The sequence below is a fragment of the Lissotriton helveticus genome, chromosome 7 (genome assembly GCF_964261635.1).
Source record: "Lissotriton helveticus chromosome 7, aLisHel1.1, whole genome shotgun sequence".
Lineage (NCBI taxonomy): Eukaryota > Metazoa > Chordata > Amphibia > Caudata > Salamandridae > Lissotriton > Lissotriton helveticus.
The window spans coordinates 28,188,895-28,210,700 of record NC_136068.1 but is presented as its reverse complement, the minus strand read 5'-3'; the positions used below and the strand labels follow the sequence as shown (position 1 = coordinate 28,210,700).

At 48.9% G+C, this 21,806-nt stretch overlaps 1 protein-coding gene across 4 annotated transcripts in view; it reads right to left on the bottom strand.

The window, feature by feature from the left end:
- Nucleotides 1–1,181: 1,181 nt before the first annotated feature.
- Nucleotides 1,182–21,806, bottom strand: part of LOC144767950 (cell adhesion molecule CEACAM5-like) — a 400,000-nt gene continuing 379,375 nt past the window's right edge. The window contains exons 9-11 of one of the 4 annotated variants that reach the window (XR_013598392.1): nt 20,688–20,719; nt 6,032–18,010; nt 1,182–5,977 (exon numbers count right to left, since the gene is read on the bottom strand). Coding sequence is in view for 2 of the 4 variants with exons in the window: in XM_078651302.1 (XP_078507428.1) it covers nt 17,900–18,010; nt 20,688–20,719 (143 nt within the window). In the remaining 2 variants the exon portion in view is untranslated. Of the gene's footprint in view, nt 18,011–20,687; nt 20,720–21,806 lie in introns of all 4 variants that reach the window. The other 3 variants (XR_013598393.1, XM_078651302.1, XM_078651303.1) reach the window with 3 other exon arrangements.

Here is a 21,806-nt window from a genome sequence, read left to right as displayed (position 1 = left end):
GAGTGTTGGCTTGGAGGATGGTGTTGATCAGTAATTGTGGCGGTGTTTGACCACAGTTACCGTTGACTTTGAGGATGGTGTTGAGCAGTAATTGTAGCGGTGTTTGACCACTGTGAGTGTTGGCTTGGAGGATGGTGTTGATCAGTAATTGTGGCGGTGTTTGACCACAGTTACCGTTGACTTTGAGGATGGTGTTGAGCAGTAATTGTAGCGGTGTTTGGTCACTCTTACCATTGGCTTTGAGGATGGTGTTGCACAGTAATTGTAGCGGTGTTTAACCACTCTTACCTTTGGCTTTGAGGATGGTGTTGAGCAGTAATTGTAGCAGTGTTTGACCACTCTTACCGTTGACTTTGAGGATGTTGTCGAGCAGTAATTGTAGCGGTGTTGACCACTGTTACTGTTGGCTTTGAGGATGGTGTTGACCAGCAATTGTAGCGGTGTTTGACCACTGTGACTGTTGGCTTGGAGGATGGTGTCGATCAGTAATTGTGGTGGTGTTTGACCACAGTTACCGTTGGCTTTGAGGATGGTGTTGAGCAGTAATTGTAGCGGTGTTTGACCACTGTGAGTGTTGGCTTGGAGGATGGTGATGATCAGTAATTGTGGCGTGTTTGACCACAGTTACCGTTGACTTTGAGGATGGTGTTGAGCAGTAATTGTAGCGGTGTTTGGTCACTCTTACCATTGGTTTTGAAAGATGGTGTTGAGCAATAATTGTAGCGGTGTTTGACCACTCTTACCATTGGCTTTGAGGATGGTGTTGCACAGTAATTGTAGCAGTGTTTGACCACTCTTACCGTTGACTTTGAGGATGTTGTCGAGCAGTAATTGTAGCGGTGTTTGACCACTGTGACTGTTGGCTTGGAGGATGGTGTTGATCAGTAATTGTGGTGGTGTTTGACCACAGTTACCGTTGGATTTGAGGATGGTGTTGAGCAGTAATTGTAGCGGTGTTTGATCACTCTTACCATTGGCTTTGAGGATGTTGTTGAGCAGTAATTGTAGCGGTGTTTGACTACACCACCACATCCTCTCTTGTGTCTGCCACTTTAATAATACCCTCCCACCACATCCCAGTCACACCGCTCACACTCATCCTTGCCACCCCTCTGCACTGTCCACGTACCCCCTCTAGCCCGCTCACTGTGGTAAACACACTGAAAAAAGACAAACATCGAATAATTAAATAAAGAATTTTATTAAAAATTAAAATACAGGTGATTTACAAGGAATGGATTTGCAAACATTAGGCACTAGGAAAACTTGTTATTGGTCTCTGACAAATCTGATGAACACTTTTAATATACAAAATATACAGATTATCTCTCCTGTGCAGACTTAGAGAGGCCCTGAGATCCCAGACAAAAGTGCATATATTTTGAAACCATGGCTTTTATGCGGAGACTGCAAACATGGGTGCAGGGAGTATGTACGTGGACTTGCACCCCTAGAAGACATGCAGTACAGAGACCTCTCAGGCGTGACATATATGCAGGAAGCGTGGTGCAGACTACTAGCCAGTTTGATAGAGGGGAGGACCACTTGCTGTGTCTGCACTTAGGTACCCTGGTGACACCCCCGCTGGCTTCCCCCAGAAGGAAAAACCAGACCTAGACAGTAAGGTTCAAATCTTGGCCCCAGGGTCACTGCGGGGTTGGGGCACTGATAAAGCAGCACCCACGCCCTGAGAGTGTCATTAGCCACAGTCAATGGGGGGATACCATATCAGCGGATAGTAAAGGATAGCTCTCATGTGCCAAGTGATTCTGAGACACAGTCCTTCTGCGGGACTCGGTGAACGGACAACCCCAAGCCAGGGTAGGTCCTCATCAACAGAGATTAAAAGCTACCTAGCACTTCGACACTTCCATCTGCCTGAACTAGGAAAAGCTCCTACCACAAGTATCTTGGCCTCTGGACTCAGAGGGAAGGAGTTTCACATGGAAGACCCTCGCCCTAGGAACACCCGACCTCCATCCTTCAGCGAGGGGGGGCACAGAGGTAGAACGCTTCACGAAACACCTGGACCCCTGAACTCTTTTCCCTGACATCGTACAGCCAGGCGAGGCAGAGGTAGTATCATTCATGTAACACCTTTGCCGCATCACGCCCAGCACCTCCAATCCCGCCTCAGACAGTCCTCACGCCAGTCCTTACCCGGAGACCCTCACTGCTGGAACTGCCTCCCCTCGGTCCCTCAGCTGTTAGACCGGGTCCAACTCTATAAGACCCCATGATCCAATCGATCCCACCCTGCGGTGAGCTCCGTCCTCTGAATGAATTGTGGTCCCTCTCACTTTGTGTTCAGCACACAACAATGCTGCTCCTCAGTAGATTCTGATGCAACCCCAGAGCTCTCCTGAATAAAATGCCAGAAAGTTAAAAAAACACAAAGAGAAAAGCCAGGTCATGGGTATATTTAAGATGTGCAAGTGGAGGATGCTTGGATGTAAGGGTTAGCTAATGGTGACATCTAGATAGTTTAGATCCTTTCAAACCCATGACCACCTCGGATCTGGGCTCGCCAGCCTGTGCTGCTTCAGGTTAATGACTGGGAGAGCTGCTTCCTGGACACTGAAGCTCATCAGATCTGAGGCACATCTCCAGCAGATGGAATGAGACATGCAGCAGCCATGTCCAGCAGATATCATGGGACATTCAGCACACATATCCAGCAGATATCATGAGACATGCAGCATACATGCCCAGCAGATGTCATGAGACATGTAGCACACATGTCCAGCAGATGTTTTGACACATGCAGCATACATGTCCAGCAGATGTTTTGACACATGCAGCATACATGTCCAGCAGATATCATGGGACATTCAGCACACATATCCAGCAGATATCATGAGACATGCAGCAGGCATGTCCAGCAGATGTCATGAGACATGTAGCACACATGTCCGCCAGATGTTTTGACACATGCAGCATACATGTCCAGCAGATGTCTTGAGACATGCAGCATACATGTCCAGCAGAGGTTTAGAGACATGTAGCATACATGTCCAATAGAGGTTTAGAGACATGTAGCACACATGTCTATGAGATGTCATGAGATGTGCAGCTGATCTGCCCAGCAGATGTCATAACATGTAGCACACATGTGTATCAGATGTCATGAGATGTGCAGCAGACATGTCCAGCTTTCATGAGACATGTAGCTGACACTTTGAGGAGATGTCATGAGATGTGCAGCTGACATGCCTAGATGTCACTGCGGATGAGTAATAAATTTGACATTCATTCTTTTATGTAATATATTAAATGTGATGGGGTTCCGCCAGGAACATTAAATTACATTAATATCATGTTAAGATGAGAATAACCATCAGAAAGAGTCTTAGGGTTGTGGAAACTGGAAAGAAGCGGTGTGCCGCTGGGCTGTAGCCGACGCACCACCGGCCGCAGACCTAGAAGCCAAACCACAGGAAGTGACACCTGGTGGAAGGAAAGCCACATGTGTGAGGTGTGGTTTACACCTACATCGGTTCTCTTCCTTTGACAAGCTTTACTTTGAACTGTAGGTGGCGCTCTCACCTGTCTACTGTTGTAATCTTGAGACCTAAGGCCATAACATGAAAGGGTGGGCTGGGAGAGAGCAGAGATGTGGGCCTGTTTTAAGACACTGGTCAGGTACAGGGGATCGAGCTATGCATGGCTCGAGCCCTTCTCTGGCCCAGATCCTGAACCCTGGGGCTGGCTCCCCGAGCAGAGTGGGGCTGGCAGCACAGACACTGCTGAAAAGCTAACTCCACACATAAGGTCTGAAAGGGGCTTCTCTGCTCCATCTGTCTGGAGTTTAAACGAAGAACATACAGGTGGAAGTGAGTCTGTCGCCGAGCCCTGCATCTCACCTGTGCCTCAGTTAGGACCAGGAACTCTGGGGTCCGAGGCCGCTGTGTGTTTGCTAATACAAGTAAGAGCCTCCACTGAGGTGTTCAGATGACCCTGAAATCTGCCTCTTATGTCACAAGAAGCTATCCATCCCGTTGCATAACTGCACAATGTGTGACCGATAAAACTAGGTTGAAATCCTGACATCACTGCTTGACCAAACGTGTGATCCTAGCCAATGACTTTACTTCACAGAGCCTTCCTTTCCTTCACTGTCACATCTGAAAGCACTTAGAACTAATTCAGATCACAGCGTGTGATGGGTAAAACCCTCTCTTACAGGTGGTTAAATGAACTGTGACTTTGCTGCTTCTATAACAATAATATAAGCCATACATAGTGCATAAGTAACAGCCAAGTTGTGCCTGGGGTCACCACTTCACCCACCAATCCGTCTCCTATCTCGCCGCCAAGTCCTGGTGCGCCCCCCCCCCCTCCCCCTCCAGCTCCAGACATCACCCTCGCGGGCGTATTCGAGGAAGAGACTCAAGACCTGACTTTTCAACGGAGCCCTGCAACCTAGTGCCTGGATACCCTCACTGGTGATTAGTAGCACTATACAAATACTGATTGATTGATTGATTGATTGATTACCAGGGGTGAGTAGTATAGGTTACAACCTATACTACTGGGGTGGTTCTAAATTCTGAAGAGTCGTTATCAGTTTTGTACATGACTTTTTCTGCTCAGTTGACATGACAATAAGTTGGTGGCTCGGCTCGTGCTCTGAGAGCCAGGCCGGACTCTCACCTCCGCTGTCTCGTGTTAATGTGCGTCTGCCCCCTCCGAGTCTAACAGCGCGAGGACTCACCGCAGAAATCCCCCAAAGGTAGCACCTGAACTGCAGACAGCTCAGTGATGCCGCCTCTGCTTCTGAGCTGTGGTGTCTGCAGCTCCTGCACTAACATGGAGAACTTCTGAGTTAAGTGCACTTCTGAGTTAAGTGCACTTCTGAGTTAAGTGCACTTCTGAAGAAGTGCACTTCTGAGTTAAGTGCACAAGCCGCAGAGAGTGGAATGACTTAGAAACATGCGCACCATGACCTGGCTATACACCGGGTTAGGTGTTTCAAAGAGGTCCGTAAAGGTGTCAAAGTAACTTAAAAGGACGATTTAATGTATACACCATCACACTGTTCAATATTTATTAGATCCGGCGGTGTCAGGAGGGGAGGAGGAGGCGCCCCGGGGGGGAGCACATGTGCACATCATTTCTTGGGAAAGACTGTCCCAGAACAGCAGGAAGTGGGGTTGGTTACTCAACCGAGAACCCATGTGTGAAACCACCACAAGAGTGAGGACAGACTTCTTAGAACAATGAGGTCAATGCTGGGCAGGAAGTGGGATGACACACATGACTGGTGAAGAATGGAGGCTTTTGCGAGGTTTTAAGGAAGGAGCTGCTGGGCTCGACAGCAAGGGCGATCCGCCTCCCTGAAAGAAGAGGTATGCACCTCACTGGTGGAAGAGGAGAGGTGCACCTCACTGATGGAAGAGGAGAGATACACCTCACTGGTGGAAGAGGAGAGGTGCACCTCACTGGTGGAAGAGAAGAGATACACCTCACTGGTGGAAGAGAAGAGATACACCTCACTGGTGGAAGAGGAGAGGTGCACCTCACTGATGGAAGAGGAGAGATACACCTCACTGGTGGAAGAGGAGAGGTGCACCTCACTGGTGGAAGAGAAGAGATACACCTCACTGGTGGAAGAGAAGAGATACACCTCACTGGTGGAAGAGGAGAGGTGCACCTCACTGGTGGAAGAGAAGAGATACACCTCACTGGTGGAAGAGAAGAGATACACCTCACTGGTGGAAGAGGAGAGATACACCTCACTGGTGGAAGAGGAGAGATACACCTCACTGGTGGAAGAGGAGAGATACACCTCACTGGTGGAAGAGGAGAGGTGCACCTCACTGGTGGAAGAGAAGAGATACACCTCACTGGTGGAAGAGAAGAGATACACCTCACTGGTGGAAGAGAAGAGATACACCTCACTGGTGGAAGAGGAGAGGTGCACCTCACTGGTGGAAGAGAAGAGATACACCTCACTGGTGGAAGAGGAGAGGTGCACCTCACTGGTGGAAGAGGAGAGGTGCACCTCACTGATGGAAGAAGAGAGGTACACCTCACTGATGGAAGAGGAGAGGTGCACCTCACTGGTGGAAGAGAAGAGATACACCTCACTGGTGGAAGAGGAGAGGTGCACCTCACTGGTGGAAGAGGAGAGATACACCTCACTGATGGAAGAAGAGAGGTACACCTCACTGATGGAAGAGGAGAGGTACACCTCACTGATGGAAGAGGAGAGATACACCTCACTGGTGGAAGAGAAGAGATACACCTCACTGGTGGAAGAGGAGAGGTGCACCTCACTGGTGGAAGAGAAGAGATACACCTCACTGATGGAAGAGGAGAGGTGCACCTCACTGATGGAAGAGGAGAGGTACACCTCACTGATGGAAGAGGAGAGATACACCTCACTGGTGGAAGAGAAGAGATACACCTCACTGGTGGAAGAGGAGAGGTGCACCTCACTGGTGGAAGAGGAGAGGTGCACCTCACTGATGGAAGAGGAGAGGTGCACCTCACTGATGGAAGAGGAGAGATACACCTCACTGGTGGAAGAGGAGAGGTGCACCTCACTGGTGGAAGAGGAGAGATACACCTCACTGGTGGAAGAGGAGAGATACACCTCACTGGTGGAAGAGGAGAGGTGCACCTCACTGATGGAAGAGGAGAGGTACACCTCACTGACAGAAAGAAGAGGGCAGATGCACCTCCCAGATGGGAGAAGTGTCACATCTCTCAACTGGAAGGGGAAGTGGGTGCTTTACATCTTCATCGTTCAGGAGATCAGATTTACGAAAGGACTGCATTGCCCTTGCGTCACGCAAAATGACATAAGGGGAACACAATCCTTAAGCGAGATTTACTATGCCACAAGGAGCTGCTTGTGTAGCTCTGCGTGGAAGAGTAAATCTAGAGTAATGCCACACAATTCAAGTACATTTTTGTCTGAGCCCAGCCAGACTTAGTGCCAGGATACCCTTACGGGTGAGTAGCTGCCTCTATAAACACTGACTGATTGACTGATTGATTGAGTCACTGACGCAGGGTTAGGAAGGCCTTCCATGGGCAGAGCATAGGGGGTCTCTTGTATCCACCCATGGATTTTGGAACATTTCCAACTTTAATACCAGTAGTAAAGTTGGGAATGGAGTGGAGAAGTGTGGCTCAATGGTTAGAGCGGCAGACCCTGATGCAGAGGTCTGGCCCGGGACCAGGGTTCAATTCCCCGCCTCGGCAGGTCATCAGCGGGTCTTGGGCTCAAAAATTCCACGGACCTGATAATTCTCGCCTCAGTGCCTATTCCAATCATGGAGTCCCACTCTGCAACCCTGGGCAATAGCTTGCTTAATCTCCACAACAGCCCCCACAACGCTAAGGATGCCTGGCCTCCACATTGGGGGTGCCCAGGAGTGGACACCTCACAGGGAAAGCCAGGATGGGTTCCACAGCGGTATTCGTACAAGCGCCTTGAGACCCTTGCGGGTGAGTAGTGCGCTATACAAGTATCAATTTACATTTTATCAATTTTAATGCATCAACAAGGTACGCCATCCCAGGGGAGTCGCAAGGAGGAGCAATATCTCTATTTCTCCTCGTTTTTCGTCTTTATACATGTGCTGCATTCTGCAGCACTCGTTGAACGAGACAAAAGCCTCAGAGGATTGTTTTTGTGCAACAACCCTGCTTGTAATGCAGGCATGCTTAAGTCATGGTGCAAGGGTGCCTGCGTTGGCGCTAGGGAGCACATAGTGCATCAGTGCAGGGAGAGAGCAGGAATGAGCCAGATCTTAGCAGATATGGTGCAATCCTTCACTCTTCACGTGACGTAGCACAGCAAGTTATCCTGCTGTGTTGCGCTGAGTCACATCTTCGTAAATCTGGCCCACGGTATCTAGTACGAGCATGTGAAAAATGTGCAATTTGTACCTGCGTGATGACACACAATTTCAGAAGAACTACATAAAATGACATGAAATGCAAAAATTACAGCGTCAGAGATTGGCTGTGAAAAGACAACATCTTGAGATGAGCCTTCAGCTTCGTAGTGCTCTATTCAGATATCATAACAACCTCTGTCATCTCTGAGGCAGAGCCTGGGACAAGCTTTATAGCTGGTGGTTTGACAGAGGAGAGGCGAGTCTCTTGGTGGAGGTTTGATCCTTCCCAAGCAGTGAGGAGACCACTGAAGGGCTGCATTCACTTCCTATTACACTGACGTTGCAGGGGGTCGAAGACCCTGCCCCCATCCCCATCCGCAGGTGAGGTCCACCTGTACCCCAGAGCCAGGGATGCCAAAGTGTGAAGAAAGCCCTGCCGGTCCTAGGCGGGGGCAGGCCCGGTGGACTCTATCACTCTGAGGCCACCACAGGTGAAGTCCGCACCCCCACCCACAGGTGAGGTCCACCTGTACCCCAGAGCTAGGAAGGTGGCACTGTGTGATGAAAGCCCTGCCAGCCTTAGGCCGGGGCAGGCCCGGTGGACTCCGTCACTCTGAGGTCACTACAGGTCACAGCCACAGAAGCTGCTGAGGTTTAACTCATTAATGGACCGAAAATTAATAATTAAGTCATGGGAGAGCGAAGGTCATACACGTTTCCCACAGATCATTAACCAATCTTCGGAGAAGGAAGCAGGCTGAGTCGAGTCTGCACTATTGATGTCGGCCCTTCACCGTCTCTGTGAGGTTCTAGGTGTGTCATGGCTGAGAGACCATTGCCCTGTCGGACACAAGGCCTCTGTGCAGGTCAGGGTCGATCCAGGGATTCTCGTTTCACTTCCATTGTGTGACATATGAAGTGTTAACCTTTAACTTCCTCCACCAACCGCAGGGTGGTTTCAAGCTCACATTGACACTGGGGGGCAGATTTACAAGCCCCTTTGCCACATTTGCACCGCCGTTGCGTCACTTTTGTGACGCAGCAGCGGCGCAATGGCAGCGCTATGCTGCGGGGTATTTACAAAGTGACGCATCTAGGAAGATGCATCCCATTGTAAAGCCCTGCGCCACATGTAAGCGTTCCTGCGCAGGGAGGAGCGTTCCGGCGCAGGAACGCCTCGCAAAAGTGGCTGAGTGAAATCTACAAGATTTCACTCGGTCACTTTTACAGCCATGCTGCGTCAAAACCCTGCGCCTGCTTGAAGCAGCCGTAAGGATTGACGCAGCATGTTAGGGATAGGGGCACCCCAAGCCATGCTGGAGCTGCGTCGTGCTTGCAACGCAACTCCAGCTGTGCGTCGCCTTTCCGCCGGGGGATGCGACACACATCTGCCCATCCATGCGCCACGATGAGCCGGTGTAAATGCAGCGCATCAGCGGTGGCGCACGGGTGGGTCGATGCATGGCAACTCTTCTGGCGCATCCCTGCTGATTAGCAGAGAAGCACCAGAAGTAGTAAATCTGCCCCTAGGTGACTCCTGGTTCTCTACTCCTCCAGGCGAGCTTGGGTGGGTAAAAGCTGAAACCCACCGGAATTGCGAAATTAGGGTACAAGAGAGGGGCATTTTAATGGAAATGTGTTTCCGCTAGCCTCAGCCCTTCTCACAGACTGCTCCAAGTGTCTCCAACATCACCATCGGCTAGCCTTCATGTACATCAAAGAACAAAACCTGATAGTACGGTCGCATCTATGTCAAAGATTATTCACCGCTACATATACACCACACCCCACTCCCATCCAAGCTTGTCTCACTCCGAGGAATGCATGTACCTCATACCTCACCCATATCCAGGTTCTGTCTCGCTCCCAGCTGCCCTTCAAGTCATCGCTCGCTCTCAGGTCTTATCTATGTCACCGCTCGCTCCCAGGTCTGATCTATGTCACCTCTCGTTCCCAGGTCTGATCTATGTCACCGCTCGCTCCCAAGTCTGATCTATGTCACCGCTCGCTCCCAGGTCTGATCTATGTCACCTCTCGTTCCCAGGTCTGATCTATGTCACCGCTTGCTTCAAGGTCTGATCTATGTCACCGCTCGCTCCCAGGTCTGATCTATGTCACCGCTCGCTCCCAGGTCTGATCTATGTCACCTCTCGTTCCCAGGTCTGATCTATGTCACCGCTCGCTCCCAGGTCTGATCTATGTCACCGCTCGCTCCCAGGTCTGATCTATGTCACCTCTCGTTCCCAGGTCTGATCTATGTCACCGCTTGCTTCAAGGTCTGATCTATGTCACCGCTCGCTCCCAGGTCTGATCTATGTCACCGCTCGCTCCCAGGTCTGATCTATGTCACCGCTCGCTCCCAGGCCTGATCTATGTCACCGCTCCCTCCCAGGTCTGATCTATGTCACCGCTCCCTCCCAGGTCTGATCTATGTCACCTCTCGTTCCCAGGTCTGATCTATGTCACTGCTCGCTCCCAGGTCTGATCTATGTCACCTCTCGCTCCCAGGTCTGATCTATGTCACCGCTCACTCCCAGGCCTGATCTATGTCACCGCTCCCTCCCAGGTCTGATCTATGTCACCGCTCCCTCCCAGGTCTGATCTATGTCACCTCTCGTTCCCAGGTCTGATCTATGGCACCTCTCGCTCCCAGGTCTGATCTATGTCACCTCTCGCTCCCAGGTCTGATGAATCTCACCTCTCGATCCCAGGTCTGATCTATGTCACGGCTCGCTTCCTGGTCTGATCTATGTCACCGCTCGCTCCCAGGTCTGATCTATGTCACCTCTCGTTCCCAGGTCTGATCTATGTCACCGCTCCCTCCCAGGTCTGATCTATGTCACCGCTCACTCCCAGGTCTGATCTATGTCACCGCTCGCTCCCAGGTCTGATCTATGTCACCGCTCGCTCCCAGGTCTGATCTATGTCACCGCTCACTCCCAGGTCTGATCTATGTCACCGCTCCCTCCCAGGTCTGATCTATGTCACCGCTCGCTCCCAGGTCTGATCTATGTCACCGCTAGCTCCCAGGTCTGATCTATATCACTGCTCACTCCCAGGTCTGATCTGTGTCACCGCTCGCTCCCAGGTCTGATCTATGTCACCGCTCGCTCCCAGGTCTGATCTATGTCACCGCTTGCTTCAAGGTCTGATCTATGTCACTGCTCGCTCCCAGGTCTGATCTATGTCATCGCTCACTCTCAGGTCTGATGCATCTCACCTCTCGTTCCCAGGTCTGATCTATGTCACCGCTCGCTCCCAGGTCTGATCTATGTCACCTCTTGCTCCCAGGTCTGATGCATCTCACCTCTCGATCCCAGGTCTGATCTATGTCACGGCTCGCTTCCTGGTCTGATCTATGTCACCTCTCGTTCCCAGGTCTGATCTATGTCACCGCTCGCTCCCAGGTCTGATCTATGTCACCGCTCGCTCCCAGGTCTGATCTATGTCACCTCTCGTTCCCAGGTCTGATCTATGTCACCGCTTGCTTCAAGGTCTGATCTATGTCACCGCTCGCTCCCAGGTCTGATCTATGTCACCGCTCGCTCCCAGGTCTGATCTATGTCACCGCTCGCTCCCAGGCCTGATCTATGTCACCGCTCCCTCCCAGGTCTGATCTATGTCACCGCTCCCTCCCAGGTCTGATCTATGTCACCTCTCGTTCCCAGGTCTGATCTATGTCACTGCTCGCTCCCAGGTCTGATCTATGTCACCTCTCGCTCCCAGGTCTGATCTATGTCACCGCTCACTCCCAGGCCTGATCTATGTCACCGCTCCCTCCCAGGTCTGATCTATGTCACCGCTCCCTCCCAGGTCTGATCTATGTCACCTCTCGTTCCCAGGTCTGATCTATGGCACCTCTCGCTCCCAGGTCTGATCTATGTCACCTCTCGCTCCCAGGTCTGATGAATCTCACCTCTCGATCCCAGGTCTGATCTATGTCACGGCTCGCTTCCTGGTCTGATCTATGTCACCGCTCGCTCCCAGGTCTGATCTATGTCACCTCTCGTTCCCAGGTCTGATCTATGTCACCGCTCCCTCCCAGGTCTGATCTATGTCACCGCTCACTCCCAGGTCTGATCTATGTCACCGCTCGCTCCCAGGTCTGATCTATGTCACCGCTCGCTCCCAGGTCTGATCTATGTCACCGCTCACTCCCAGGTCTGATCTATGTCACCGCTCCCTCCCAGGTCTGATCTATGTCACCGCTCGCTCCCAGGTCTGATCTATGTCACCGCTAGCTCCCAGGTCTGATCTATATCACTGCTCACTCCCAGGTCTGATCTGTGTCACCGCTCGCTCCCAGGTCTGATCTATGTCACCGCTCGCTCCCAGGTCTGATCTATGTCACCGCTTGCTTCAAGGTCTGATCTATGTCACTGCTCGCTCCCAGGTCTGATCTATGTCATCGCTCACTCTCAGGTCTGATGCATCTCACCTCTCGTTCCCAGGTCTGATCTATGTCACCGCTCGCTCCCAGGTCTGATCTATGTCACCTCTTGCTCCCAGGTCTGATGCATCTCACCTCTCGATCCCAGGTCTGATCTATGTCACGGCTCGCTTCCTGGTCTGATCTATGTCACCGCTCGCTCCCAGGTCTGATCTATGTCACCTCTCGTTCCCAGGTCTGATCTATGTCACCGCTCCCTCCCAGGTCTGATCTATGTCACCGCTCACTCCCAGGTCTGATCTATGTCACCGCTCGCTCCCAGGTCTGATCTATGTCACCGCTCGCTCCCAGGTCTGATCTATGTCACCGCTCACTCCCAGGTCTGATCTATGTCACCGCTCCCTCCCAGGTCTGATCTATGTCACCGCTCGCTCCCAGGTCTGATCTATGTCACCGCTAGCTCCCAGGTCTGATCTATATCACTGCTCACTCCCAGGTCTGATCTGTGTCACCGCTCGCTCCCAGGTCTGATCTATGTCACCGCTCGCTCCCAGGTCTGATCTATGTCACCGCTTGCTTCAAGGTCTGATCTATGTCACTGCTCGCTCCCAGGTCTGATCTATGTCATCGCTCACTCTCAGGTCTGATGCATCTCACCTCTCGTTCCCAGGTCTGATCTATGTCACCGCTCCCTCCCAGGTCTGATCTATGTCACCGCTCCCTCCCAGGTCTGATCTATATCACTGCTCACTCCCAGGTCTGATCTGTGTCACCGCTTGCTCCCAGGTCTAATCTATGTCACGACTCGCTCCCAGGTCTGATCTATGTCACCGCTCGCTCCCAGGTCTGATCTATGTCACCGCTCGCTCCCAGGTCTGATCTATGTCACCGCTCGCTCCCAGGTCTGATCTATGTCACCGCTCGCTCCCAGGTCTGATCTATGTCACCGCTCGCGCCCAGGTCTGATCTAAGTCATCGCTCGCGCCCAGGTCTGATCTATATCACCGCTCGCTCCCAAGTCTGATGCATCTCACCTCTCGCTCCCAGGTCTGATCTATGTCACTTCTCGCTCCCAGGTCTGTTCTATGTCATCGCTCATTCCAAGCTCTGATCTATGTCACTGCTTGCTCCTAGGTCTGATCTATGTCACCGCTCGCTCCCAGATCTGATCTATGTCACCTCTCGCTCCCAGGTCTGATCTATGTCACCGCTCGCTCCCAGGCCTGATCTATGTCACCGCTCCCAGGTCTGATCTATGTCACCTCTCGTTCCCAGGTCTGATCTATGGCACCTCTCGCTCCCAGGTCTGATCTATGTCACCTCTCGCTCCCAGGTCTGATGAATCTCACCTCTCGATCCCAGGTCTGATCTATGTCACGGCTCGCTTCCTGGTCTGATCTATGTCACCGCTCGCTCCCAGGTCTGATCTATGTCACCTCTCGTTCCCAGGTCTGATCTATGTCACCGCTCCCTCCCAGGTCTGATCTATGTCACCGCTCACTCCCAGGTCTGATCTATGTCACCGCTCGCTCCCAGGTCTGATCTATGTCACCGCTCGCTCCCAGGTCTGATCTATGTCACCGCTCACTCCCAGGTCTGATCTATGTCACCGCTCCCTCCCAGGTCTGATCTATGTCACCGCTCGCTCCCAGGTCTGATCTATGTCACCGCTAGCTCCCAGGTCTGATCTATATCACTGCTCACTCCCAGGTCTGATCTGTGTCACCGCTCGCTCCCAGGTCTGATCTATGTCACCGCTCGCTCCCAGGTCTGATCTATGTCACCGCTTGCTTCAAGGTCTGATCTATGTCACTGCTCGCTCCCAGGTCTGATCTATGTCATCGCTCACTCTCAGGTCTGATGCATCTCACCTCTCGTTCCCAGGTCTGATCTATGTCACCGCTCGCTCCCAGGTCTGATCTATGTCACCTCTTGCTCCCAGGTCTGATGCATCTCACCTCTCGATCCCAGGTCTGATCTATGTCACGGCTCGCTTCCTGGTCTGATCTATGTCACCGCTCGCTCCCAGGTCTGATCTATGTCACCTCTCGTTCCCAAGTCTGATCTATGTCACCGCTCCCTCCCAGGTCTGATCTATGTCACCGCTCACTCCCAGTTCTGATCTATGTCACCGCTCGCTCCCAGGTCTGATCTATGTCACCGCTCGCTCCCAGGTCTGATCTATGTCACCGCTCACTCTCAGGTCTGATCTATGTCACCGCTCCCTCCCAGGTCTGATCTATGTCACCGCTCGCTCCCAGGTCTGATCTATGTCACCGCTAGCTCCCAGGTCTGATCTATATCACTGCTCACTCCCAGGTCTGATCTGTGTCACCGCTCGCTCCCAGGTCTGATCTATGTCACCGCTCGCTCCCAGGTCTGATCTATGTCACCGCTTGCTTCAAGGTCTGATCTATGTCACTGCTCGCTCCCAGGTCTGATCTATGTCATCGCTCACTCTCAGGTCTGATGCATCTCACCTCTCGTTCCCAGGTCTGATCTATGTCACCGCTCCCTCCCAGGTCTGATCTATGTCACCGCTCCCTCCCAGGTCTGATCTATATCACTGCTCACTCCCAGGTCTGATCTGTGTCACCGCTTGCTCCCAGGTCTAGTCTATGTCACGACTCGCTCCCAGGTCTGATCTATGTCACCGCTCGCTCCCAGGTCTGATCTATGTCACCGCTCGCTCCCAGGTCTGATCTATGTCACCGCTCGCTCCCAGGTCTGATCTATGTCACCGCTCGCGCCCAGGTCTGATCTAAGTCATCGCTCGCGCCCAGGTCTGATCTATATCACCGCTCGCTCCCAAGTCTGATGCATCTCACCTCTCGCTCCCAGGTCTGATCTATGTCACTTCTCGCTCCCAGGTCTGTTCTATGTCATCGCTCATTCCAAGCTCTGATCTATGTCACTGCTTGCTCCTAGGTCTGATCTATGTCACCGCTCGTTCCCAGGTCTGATCTAAGTCATCTCTCGCTCCCAGGTCTGATCTAAATTATCTCTCAATCCCAGGTCTGATCTATATCACCACTCGCTCCCAGGTCTGATGCATCTCACCTCTCGTTCCCAGGTCTGATCTATGTCACCTCTCGTTCCCAGGTCTGATCTATGTCACCGCTCCCTCCCAGGTCTGATCTATGTCACCGCTCGCTCACAGGTCTAATCTACATCACCTCTCGCTCCCAGGTCTGATCTATGTCACCACTCGCTCCCAGGTCTGATCTATGTCACCGCTCGCTCCCAGGTCTGATCTATGTCACCGCTCACTCCCAGGTCTGATCTATATCACTGCTCACTCCCAGGTCTGATCTATATCACTGCTCACTCCCAGGTCTGATCTCTGTCACCGCTCACTCACAGGTCTGAACTATGTCACTGCTCGCTCCCAGGTTTGATCTATGTCACCTCTCGCTATCAGGTCTGTTCTATGTCACCACTCACTCCCAGGTCTGATCTATCTCACCACTTGCTCCCAGGTCTGATCTATGTCACCGCTCACTCCCAGGTCGGATCTATGTCACTGCTCGCTCCTTGGTCTGTTCTATGTCACCGCTCACTCCCAGGTCTGATCTAAGTCATCGCTCGCGCCCAGGTCTGATGTAAGTTAGATATTCTCTCTACAGTGCAGTTATAGTTCCTTCCTACTTCTCTTCCTTCTTGGTTCTAGGCAGGTTTTCTGCTCATTGTTAAAGAGTGGCACGAGGACGGGAATCAAGCCTGGTCTTGGGTGAGTTTTAACCGTGCCATCTTGATGAGGACACCCCATTTCCTACCTCTCGCATGCACAGTACCCAATATCAAGAAGTTCTCACTGTTGTTGAAGGAATGCACAAAGAAAGGTCCTAGAGGGGTTCTGGAGCCTGAATCTAGAACCCAGTGAAAGAATCTTTAAAAATGGAGTGAAAAAATACAGGAGCTCATGGGCCGGTCAAGTACAGCATACTACACAGCTGAGCCGAAAAGGGTTAATGGTATACACTGCAGTACACACATAAGGACTTATTTACAAGCCCCTTGGATGCTGCTATGTCACATTTTCCCATTTAAAGAGTGACAGACCAGCAGCGCAAGGGGCTTGTAAATAAGCCCCAAAGACTATTTCAACAGCTCTACCCCACAAGTCTTGGGTAACGCACTTCTGTGTCCGAATTACACAGGACCAGTTGTGTGACAATGCAATATGCAGCGACAGGCAGCAGGTTTGAGATAAATTGCTGTCCTGTGGTAGTCACACTCCCCCTCCAGTCTTCCATGATCCTTGCAGGGGGCTTCCCACTACCTTAAATTCAATGACATTGTCACTTTTGTGCACTACAACTCCCTCAAGTGGAACCACTGCAACCTCTTCTGCTTTGGTTTCACAATTTTGTGACCATTCAGCAGCAAGACCTGATGTCCCACAGATTTTCCTAGGATTATTTGATACATTTTGCAGAACTAACATGAAACACTATCACAGCCCTGTTGGATCTCTCCACCCCCCTCTAGTTTATCTAGTCCACCTCTTGGCTAGCCTGTAAGCTAGCGTTGCTCCTAGGGAACTGCAGCGTACAGCATCCTGCAAAGCTGAAGCACAACAAGGCCACGCGCACACTCTGAGACGCTGAGCTACCGTCCCATCCCAGCCATCAATAAGTAATACTTGAGGTTGCACTTTTTTGCCTCCTTTAGCTCTAGAGATGATGGTTGTATGCGTTCGGATTGGCATTGCAGTAAGAAGTTACCCTTTGTCCCCCAACGTACCCCCACACGTTCCATCTCTAGGTCTAATCTCCTTTCCACTCCAGGTGCAGGATTTTTATAACTGTGTCATGATCAGACCTTCCATTGCAGCATAATTGGTTTCATATGTTGATTCTTGTATATAAGGAAATGAATTCAAATCAAAAATAGAAACTATCCGGATACATAAAGAAATAATTGAGAAATAGGGGGTTGATAGCATTGCACAGGCCATGGAGACTTCTGAAGCCAAACTCCACGGTGTAAGGTAGTAGAAAGAATTACCAGTACAGTGTACGCACAGATTGCCCCCGGTAAAGCACATGGCTACAGAGGGTTAATGGCACCCATTCAAACGCGACCAATTATAAACATGGACCACCATGGTTCACTCATGAATAAATAATGAGACTTCTGAATATGTAATGAGGGTTCTGGATTCATAATGAAGGTTCTTTTTCAAGTGTACGCTGGGCTCATATTTTCACTATTCAAGGTCCTGGGTGGTGTAAAGATAATTATCCGTGGTAGTCATGGTCTTCTCTGCTAGGAAACATCAAAGCTTCTGAGGCTGGAGTTACTGGAGTTCAGCAGGGGAATGAGGTGTGGGACCCACTACTGGCTCCACCTCTTCGTCTTTGGCTTCACAGCTGCCTTCCTATAGTGAGTGCAGAAATGAAGGCGTACACTGCTCAAGGCACATAGTACAGTGAAACGGGGTGCACACAATGCGAGAAAGCAAATAGAAATCGAGGAGAGTGACTTCCACTGATGGTCTTAGCGAAATAAAATACTCATGAAAGTATTCAGTCCCTCAGATTCTGCTTCTTGGATCCCATCAGCCAGGCTGTGAACATGAAGCAGACATCTTGATAGAACAGATGCATGTGATTGGTCACAAGACGTTGTTGGAGCGTCTCCTGCAGCCTTATTACCGCCTGACTTCAGAATAGACAGTGTTTTCGGGGGCTATCGGCTTCGCTGGAGTTCCTCGTTTGGGCACAAAATTGACCGAACTGTACTGAATCTCTGGAGCACCGGTCTATAGAGAGAAGAGAGGACACGTGTGAATTCACCGCTTCCACTACATTCACCTCTCAGGCATTGATGATAGAGAGTTTTCATAATCAAATGATTACAATTTTAACATGCAACACACAAATGTATGTACTGTGCGTTATCCAGGTTTATCAGACTGCGGTTAACATACGCCGTTAGGCTGACATATTTTTTTTTTCTGTATATTTTCTTTGTTTTCTTTCTGTCATTTGAAAAGGTTTTATCTTACTAGATTTAGGTTCAGCATTGCTCATCTATTGGCTTCCTATCCCAGCAAAGTATATTGCGACTCCCTCCTTGACCTATGGTTGTCCATGTGTCTATAACTCTAACGATTGCCTTTACTTAGAAAGCCGCAATGGGCACTCGTTTTAAACTTGAAGCTGCCTACACACAAGGACATTTACAGGTGACTGTTCTTCAGCCCTTTCGGTGCTTGGGCCTCAAGGAAAGGATTGTTTACATGGTTTGATTTACCAATTGGAAAAGGTCTAAGATGCTGTCCTCTTTAATCTTGGAAGAATGATGTGCCTTGAAAAAGTCATCTAAACGACAAAACACGTGTCGTCTTCTGACATATCGTCTTCTGACCTGCGTGAGAACAGACTGTGGATCCTTGATTTATATCATCAGACCTTGGCTCAGTGACACATGTAACAAGTGTTAGATACAAATGTTTGAAAAAAATTAAAATTTGATCTGGGACATGGTCAGATCATAATCACTCTACCTTTGTGGTGCTCTGGACTGCCTAATCATTTATGTATATGTGTAAGTTTTTATATGCATATATCATCTACACTATCTGGCTCGTATCGTGTGAATCCATGTGAGCACACTGTACTCGTTTATACAAATTAAAGTAATCCTGGACCACTGCCATCAAATTTGTTTCTTTTGTCACCTCTGAATATGCTGCATTCTCTTTTTTTCTGAAAGTTATACTCTGAATCAAAGATAGAATTCATTATTCCAATATTAAGGGTTTTGAATATTAGAAAATGCAGGCTGGCTTTGCATTATCTCCAGCTTCTCAAAACAGAATATATATTTCTAATGATATATAAATTCATTTCTACTGCAGTTCAATTAAGGAATCTAGCAGGGAGATGATTTTTTATAATATATCATAAAGCATTTAATGTTAATAGCTTTATAAAGCTTGCATAACGTCGCTCAGATGTCAGATGCATAGTTTTTGGCAACATGACATTTTGCAAGGATGCACATTCAGGTCACACATTGGAACTTTATCTTCAGTTTTTAATAATTTTGAATGTTATTTACTCTGCATATATGGACTGCTTTAAGTGACCCTCATTTGCTACTTTATGTAGATTTAACACAATTTACATGAATTTAATTCCTGCACAAATGATTGAGCTCTATAATCCTATGCTGCTATGATGATCCTTACTCATCTTGAATGCCTATAATGATTTTTAGATTTTTTTATATGGCTAGCACATAGCTAGTCTTAAATATGTAATGCATTTTTTATTCCTGTTTTGATTTTATTTCATGTATTTGTGTACAACTTTTATGGTTGCATAAACCGAATAAAGAATATTTGACTGACTGTTTACATTTCAGAGGAAAAGCTGCACCAGCAACTTCGAAGATTGTATCATTGGTTTCTTCTTTTCCACGTCAATGTTTATTGTATGCACCCTCTGTAGTATGTGTTAATGAGCCCCTGAATGGAGTGTTTTGAGCCAAATGTATCTCATTATGTTGCAGATAACTGGAGTCTGCAGGACATATAGAAAGTAGGCATTGTGTAACTAATACAAATGTTTGATCTTACTGTTCCTGAAACCACATTGGATCCCCTCCTGGAAGTCATGTGTATTTGTAGCAAAATGTTACAAAAAACTGATTTAAACTCCTGCAGTGTAGACACAAGATCAGATTCATTTGGTTCTTGCCAGAAGAAGCTTTGCCGGTCTCTTAAAGGGATTTAAGTATCTTTCCTATTGCTTATGATGCCCTTTTATTCTTGTCAGAGGAAGTTGCATCTGTCTTTCAAAGGCTTCCATGCTGACACCTCGGTTCTGATTTCTTCCCCATTCCCTGACCTTCTCCTAGCTTAGCATTGCAAGATGTTCTCTTTATGTAAAAGTGTTTTGTGTGCTTTATTTGAGACAACTTTATAACTGTTTGTCTTTGCATTTATGATTTTGCATTGCTTTGAAATATATTGACTAATGCATTCATGCACTAAATATTGAATCCCAGCTACTTTGATGATTTGAATTTGCAACTTTGCTAATCTTTTAATAAACCTTCATAGTTTGCAAATCTAATACTCTCTTTCCTTTATGTGGGGTCTAATGTGTTTCACGTTATTGCACTCTACTGATTGTGATGAGTCGCTCGGAACTAAAGATTAATCGGAGAGCTCAGTCTATACCCAAGTTTGCACCAAGATTTACACAGTGCAAAGCACTTTATCAATGACCACAAGAGAAAAACACAGCGTGAGCAGGAGAATGAGTAGGGCAGATGAACAAGTGTTATTGAGTCAATGTAAGAGTGAGTGTGAAAGGGTGAATGTGATAGAGTGAACAACCCCGTTTAAGTGTGTGCGAAGTGGTGAGGGAAGGTTTTGCTATATCGAAGGTGACAGAAACATGCAATAGTTCACAAATGTGTCTTACCCCATTGGTCTGTGGACTGGCAGAGCCTTCTTCTGAAAAGAAAGATAAACAAGAATGTACCAACATAAATAGTCACTTGTACACAAAATGTACATATTTTCATACAGCATACCGTTTGTGAGATGCATTTACAGGATGTGACATTTCAGACCTAAACTAGGATCACTACCGAGAGTAAATATGTGATGAAAATATTTGAAGTGTCAAAGCGACATACGAGAATGCCGAAAGCAGAGAAGGCACTGAGACATAATTCTGCAGAATTCTAGTCACACTGGTCCACAACTAAAATCTGGACCCACTGGGGTAACATCATAGGAGTCCAAAATGGTATCTTATAGCAGTTTCCTTCACTGAAACATAAGGTCCTATTTTGGGACTCAACTGATTGGCTGCTACATCAGTTTAAACCCGCCAATCCTCCCCCTTGTGCCTAGCCTCCTCCAGTCTCCTCCACCAAAGCCAGGACAACCCACAAGCCAGGAGCTCAGCGTACATGTATCCCTCACCTAAGAGTAACAAGGAGTTGTATTATGATCAGCCGAGAGCCTGTTGTTCTGCATTCGAGATGTCTAATGCTCAGATAACTCAGAACTCCTCCAAATTAAGGCTTGAACTTTAAACAAAACACGTCAGAAACAGCAGGCAGAGACTTTATCTCTGTTCCAAGTGCATTCTGCCTAAACTTATTCTATTAAAAAGGAGAAATGCAGAGTTATGTCTGTGAACTTTAAACACTCATTACTATTTGTTTCATTTTTCTATGTCTGCTGCATTCTGTAGTACATGAAAAAAGATGGAAATGTATTTAATGGGTGTTTTTGTGCAGGAAGGTGTTACTGTAAAGGAATCAACATCACACCATGGCGCAAGGGTGCCTGCGTTGGCATCAGGCAGCACGCAATGCGCCAGTGCTAGGAGACAGCAGAAACATGTCATATCTTAGTAGACCCACAAGAAATCTACACTGAGAGCAGACTTCCCTTTTCTTAAAACCTACAATGATCATTGCATGAATAGTAAATCTGCCCCCATGGGCTCAGTATATCATTTGAGAATGATGTCATTGATTTTAACCACGCCCTATTAATAATGGTAAGTGCTTTCTAACTTGTGAAC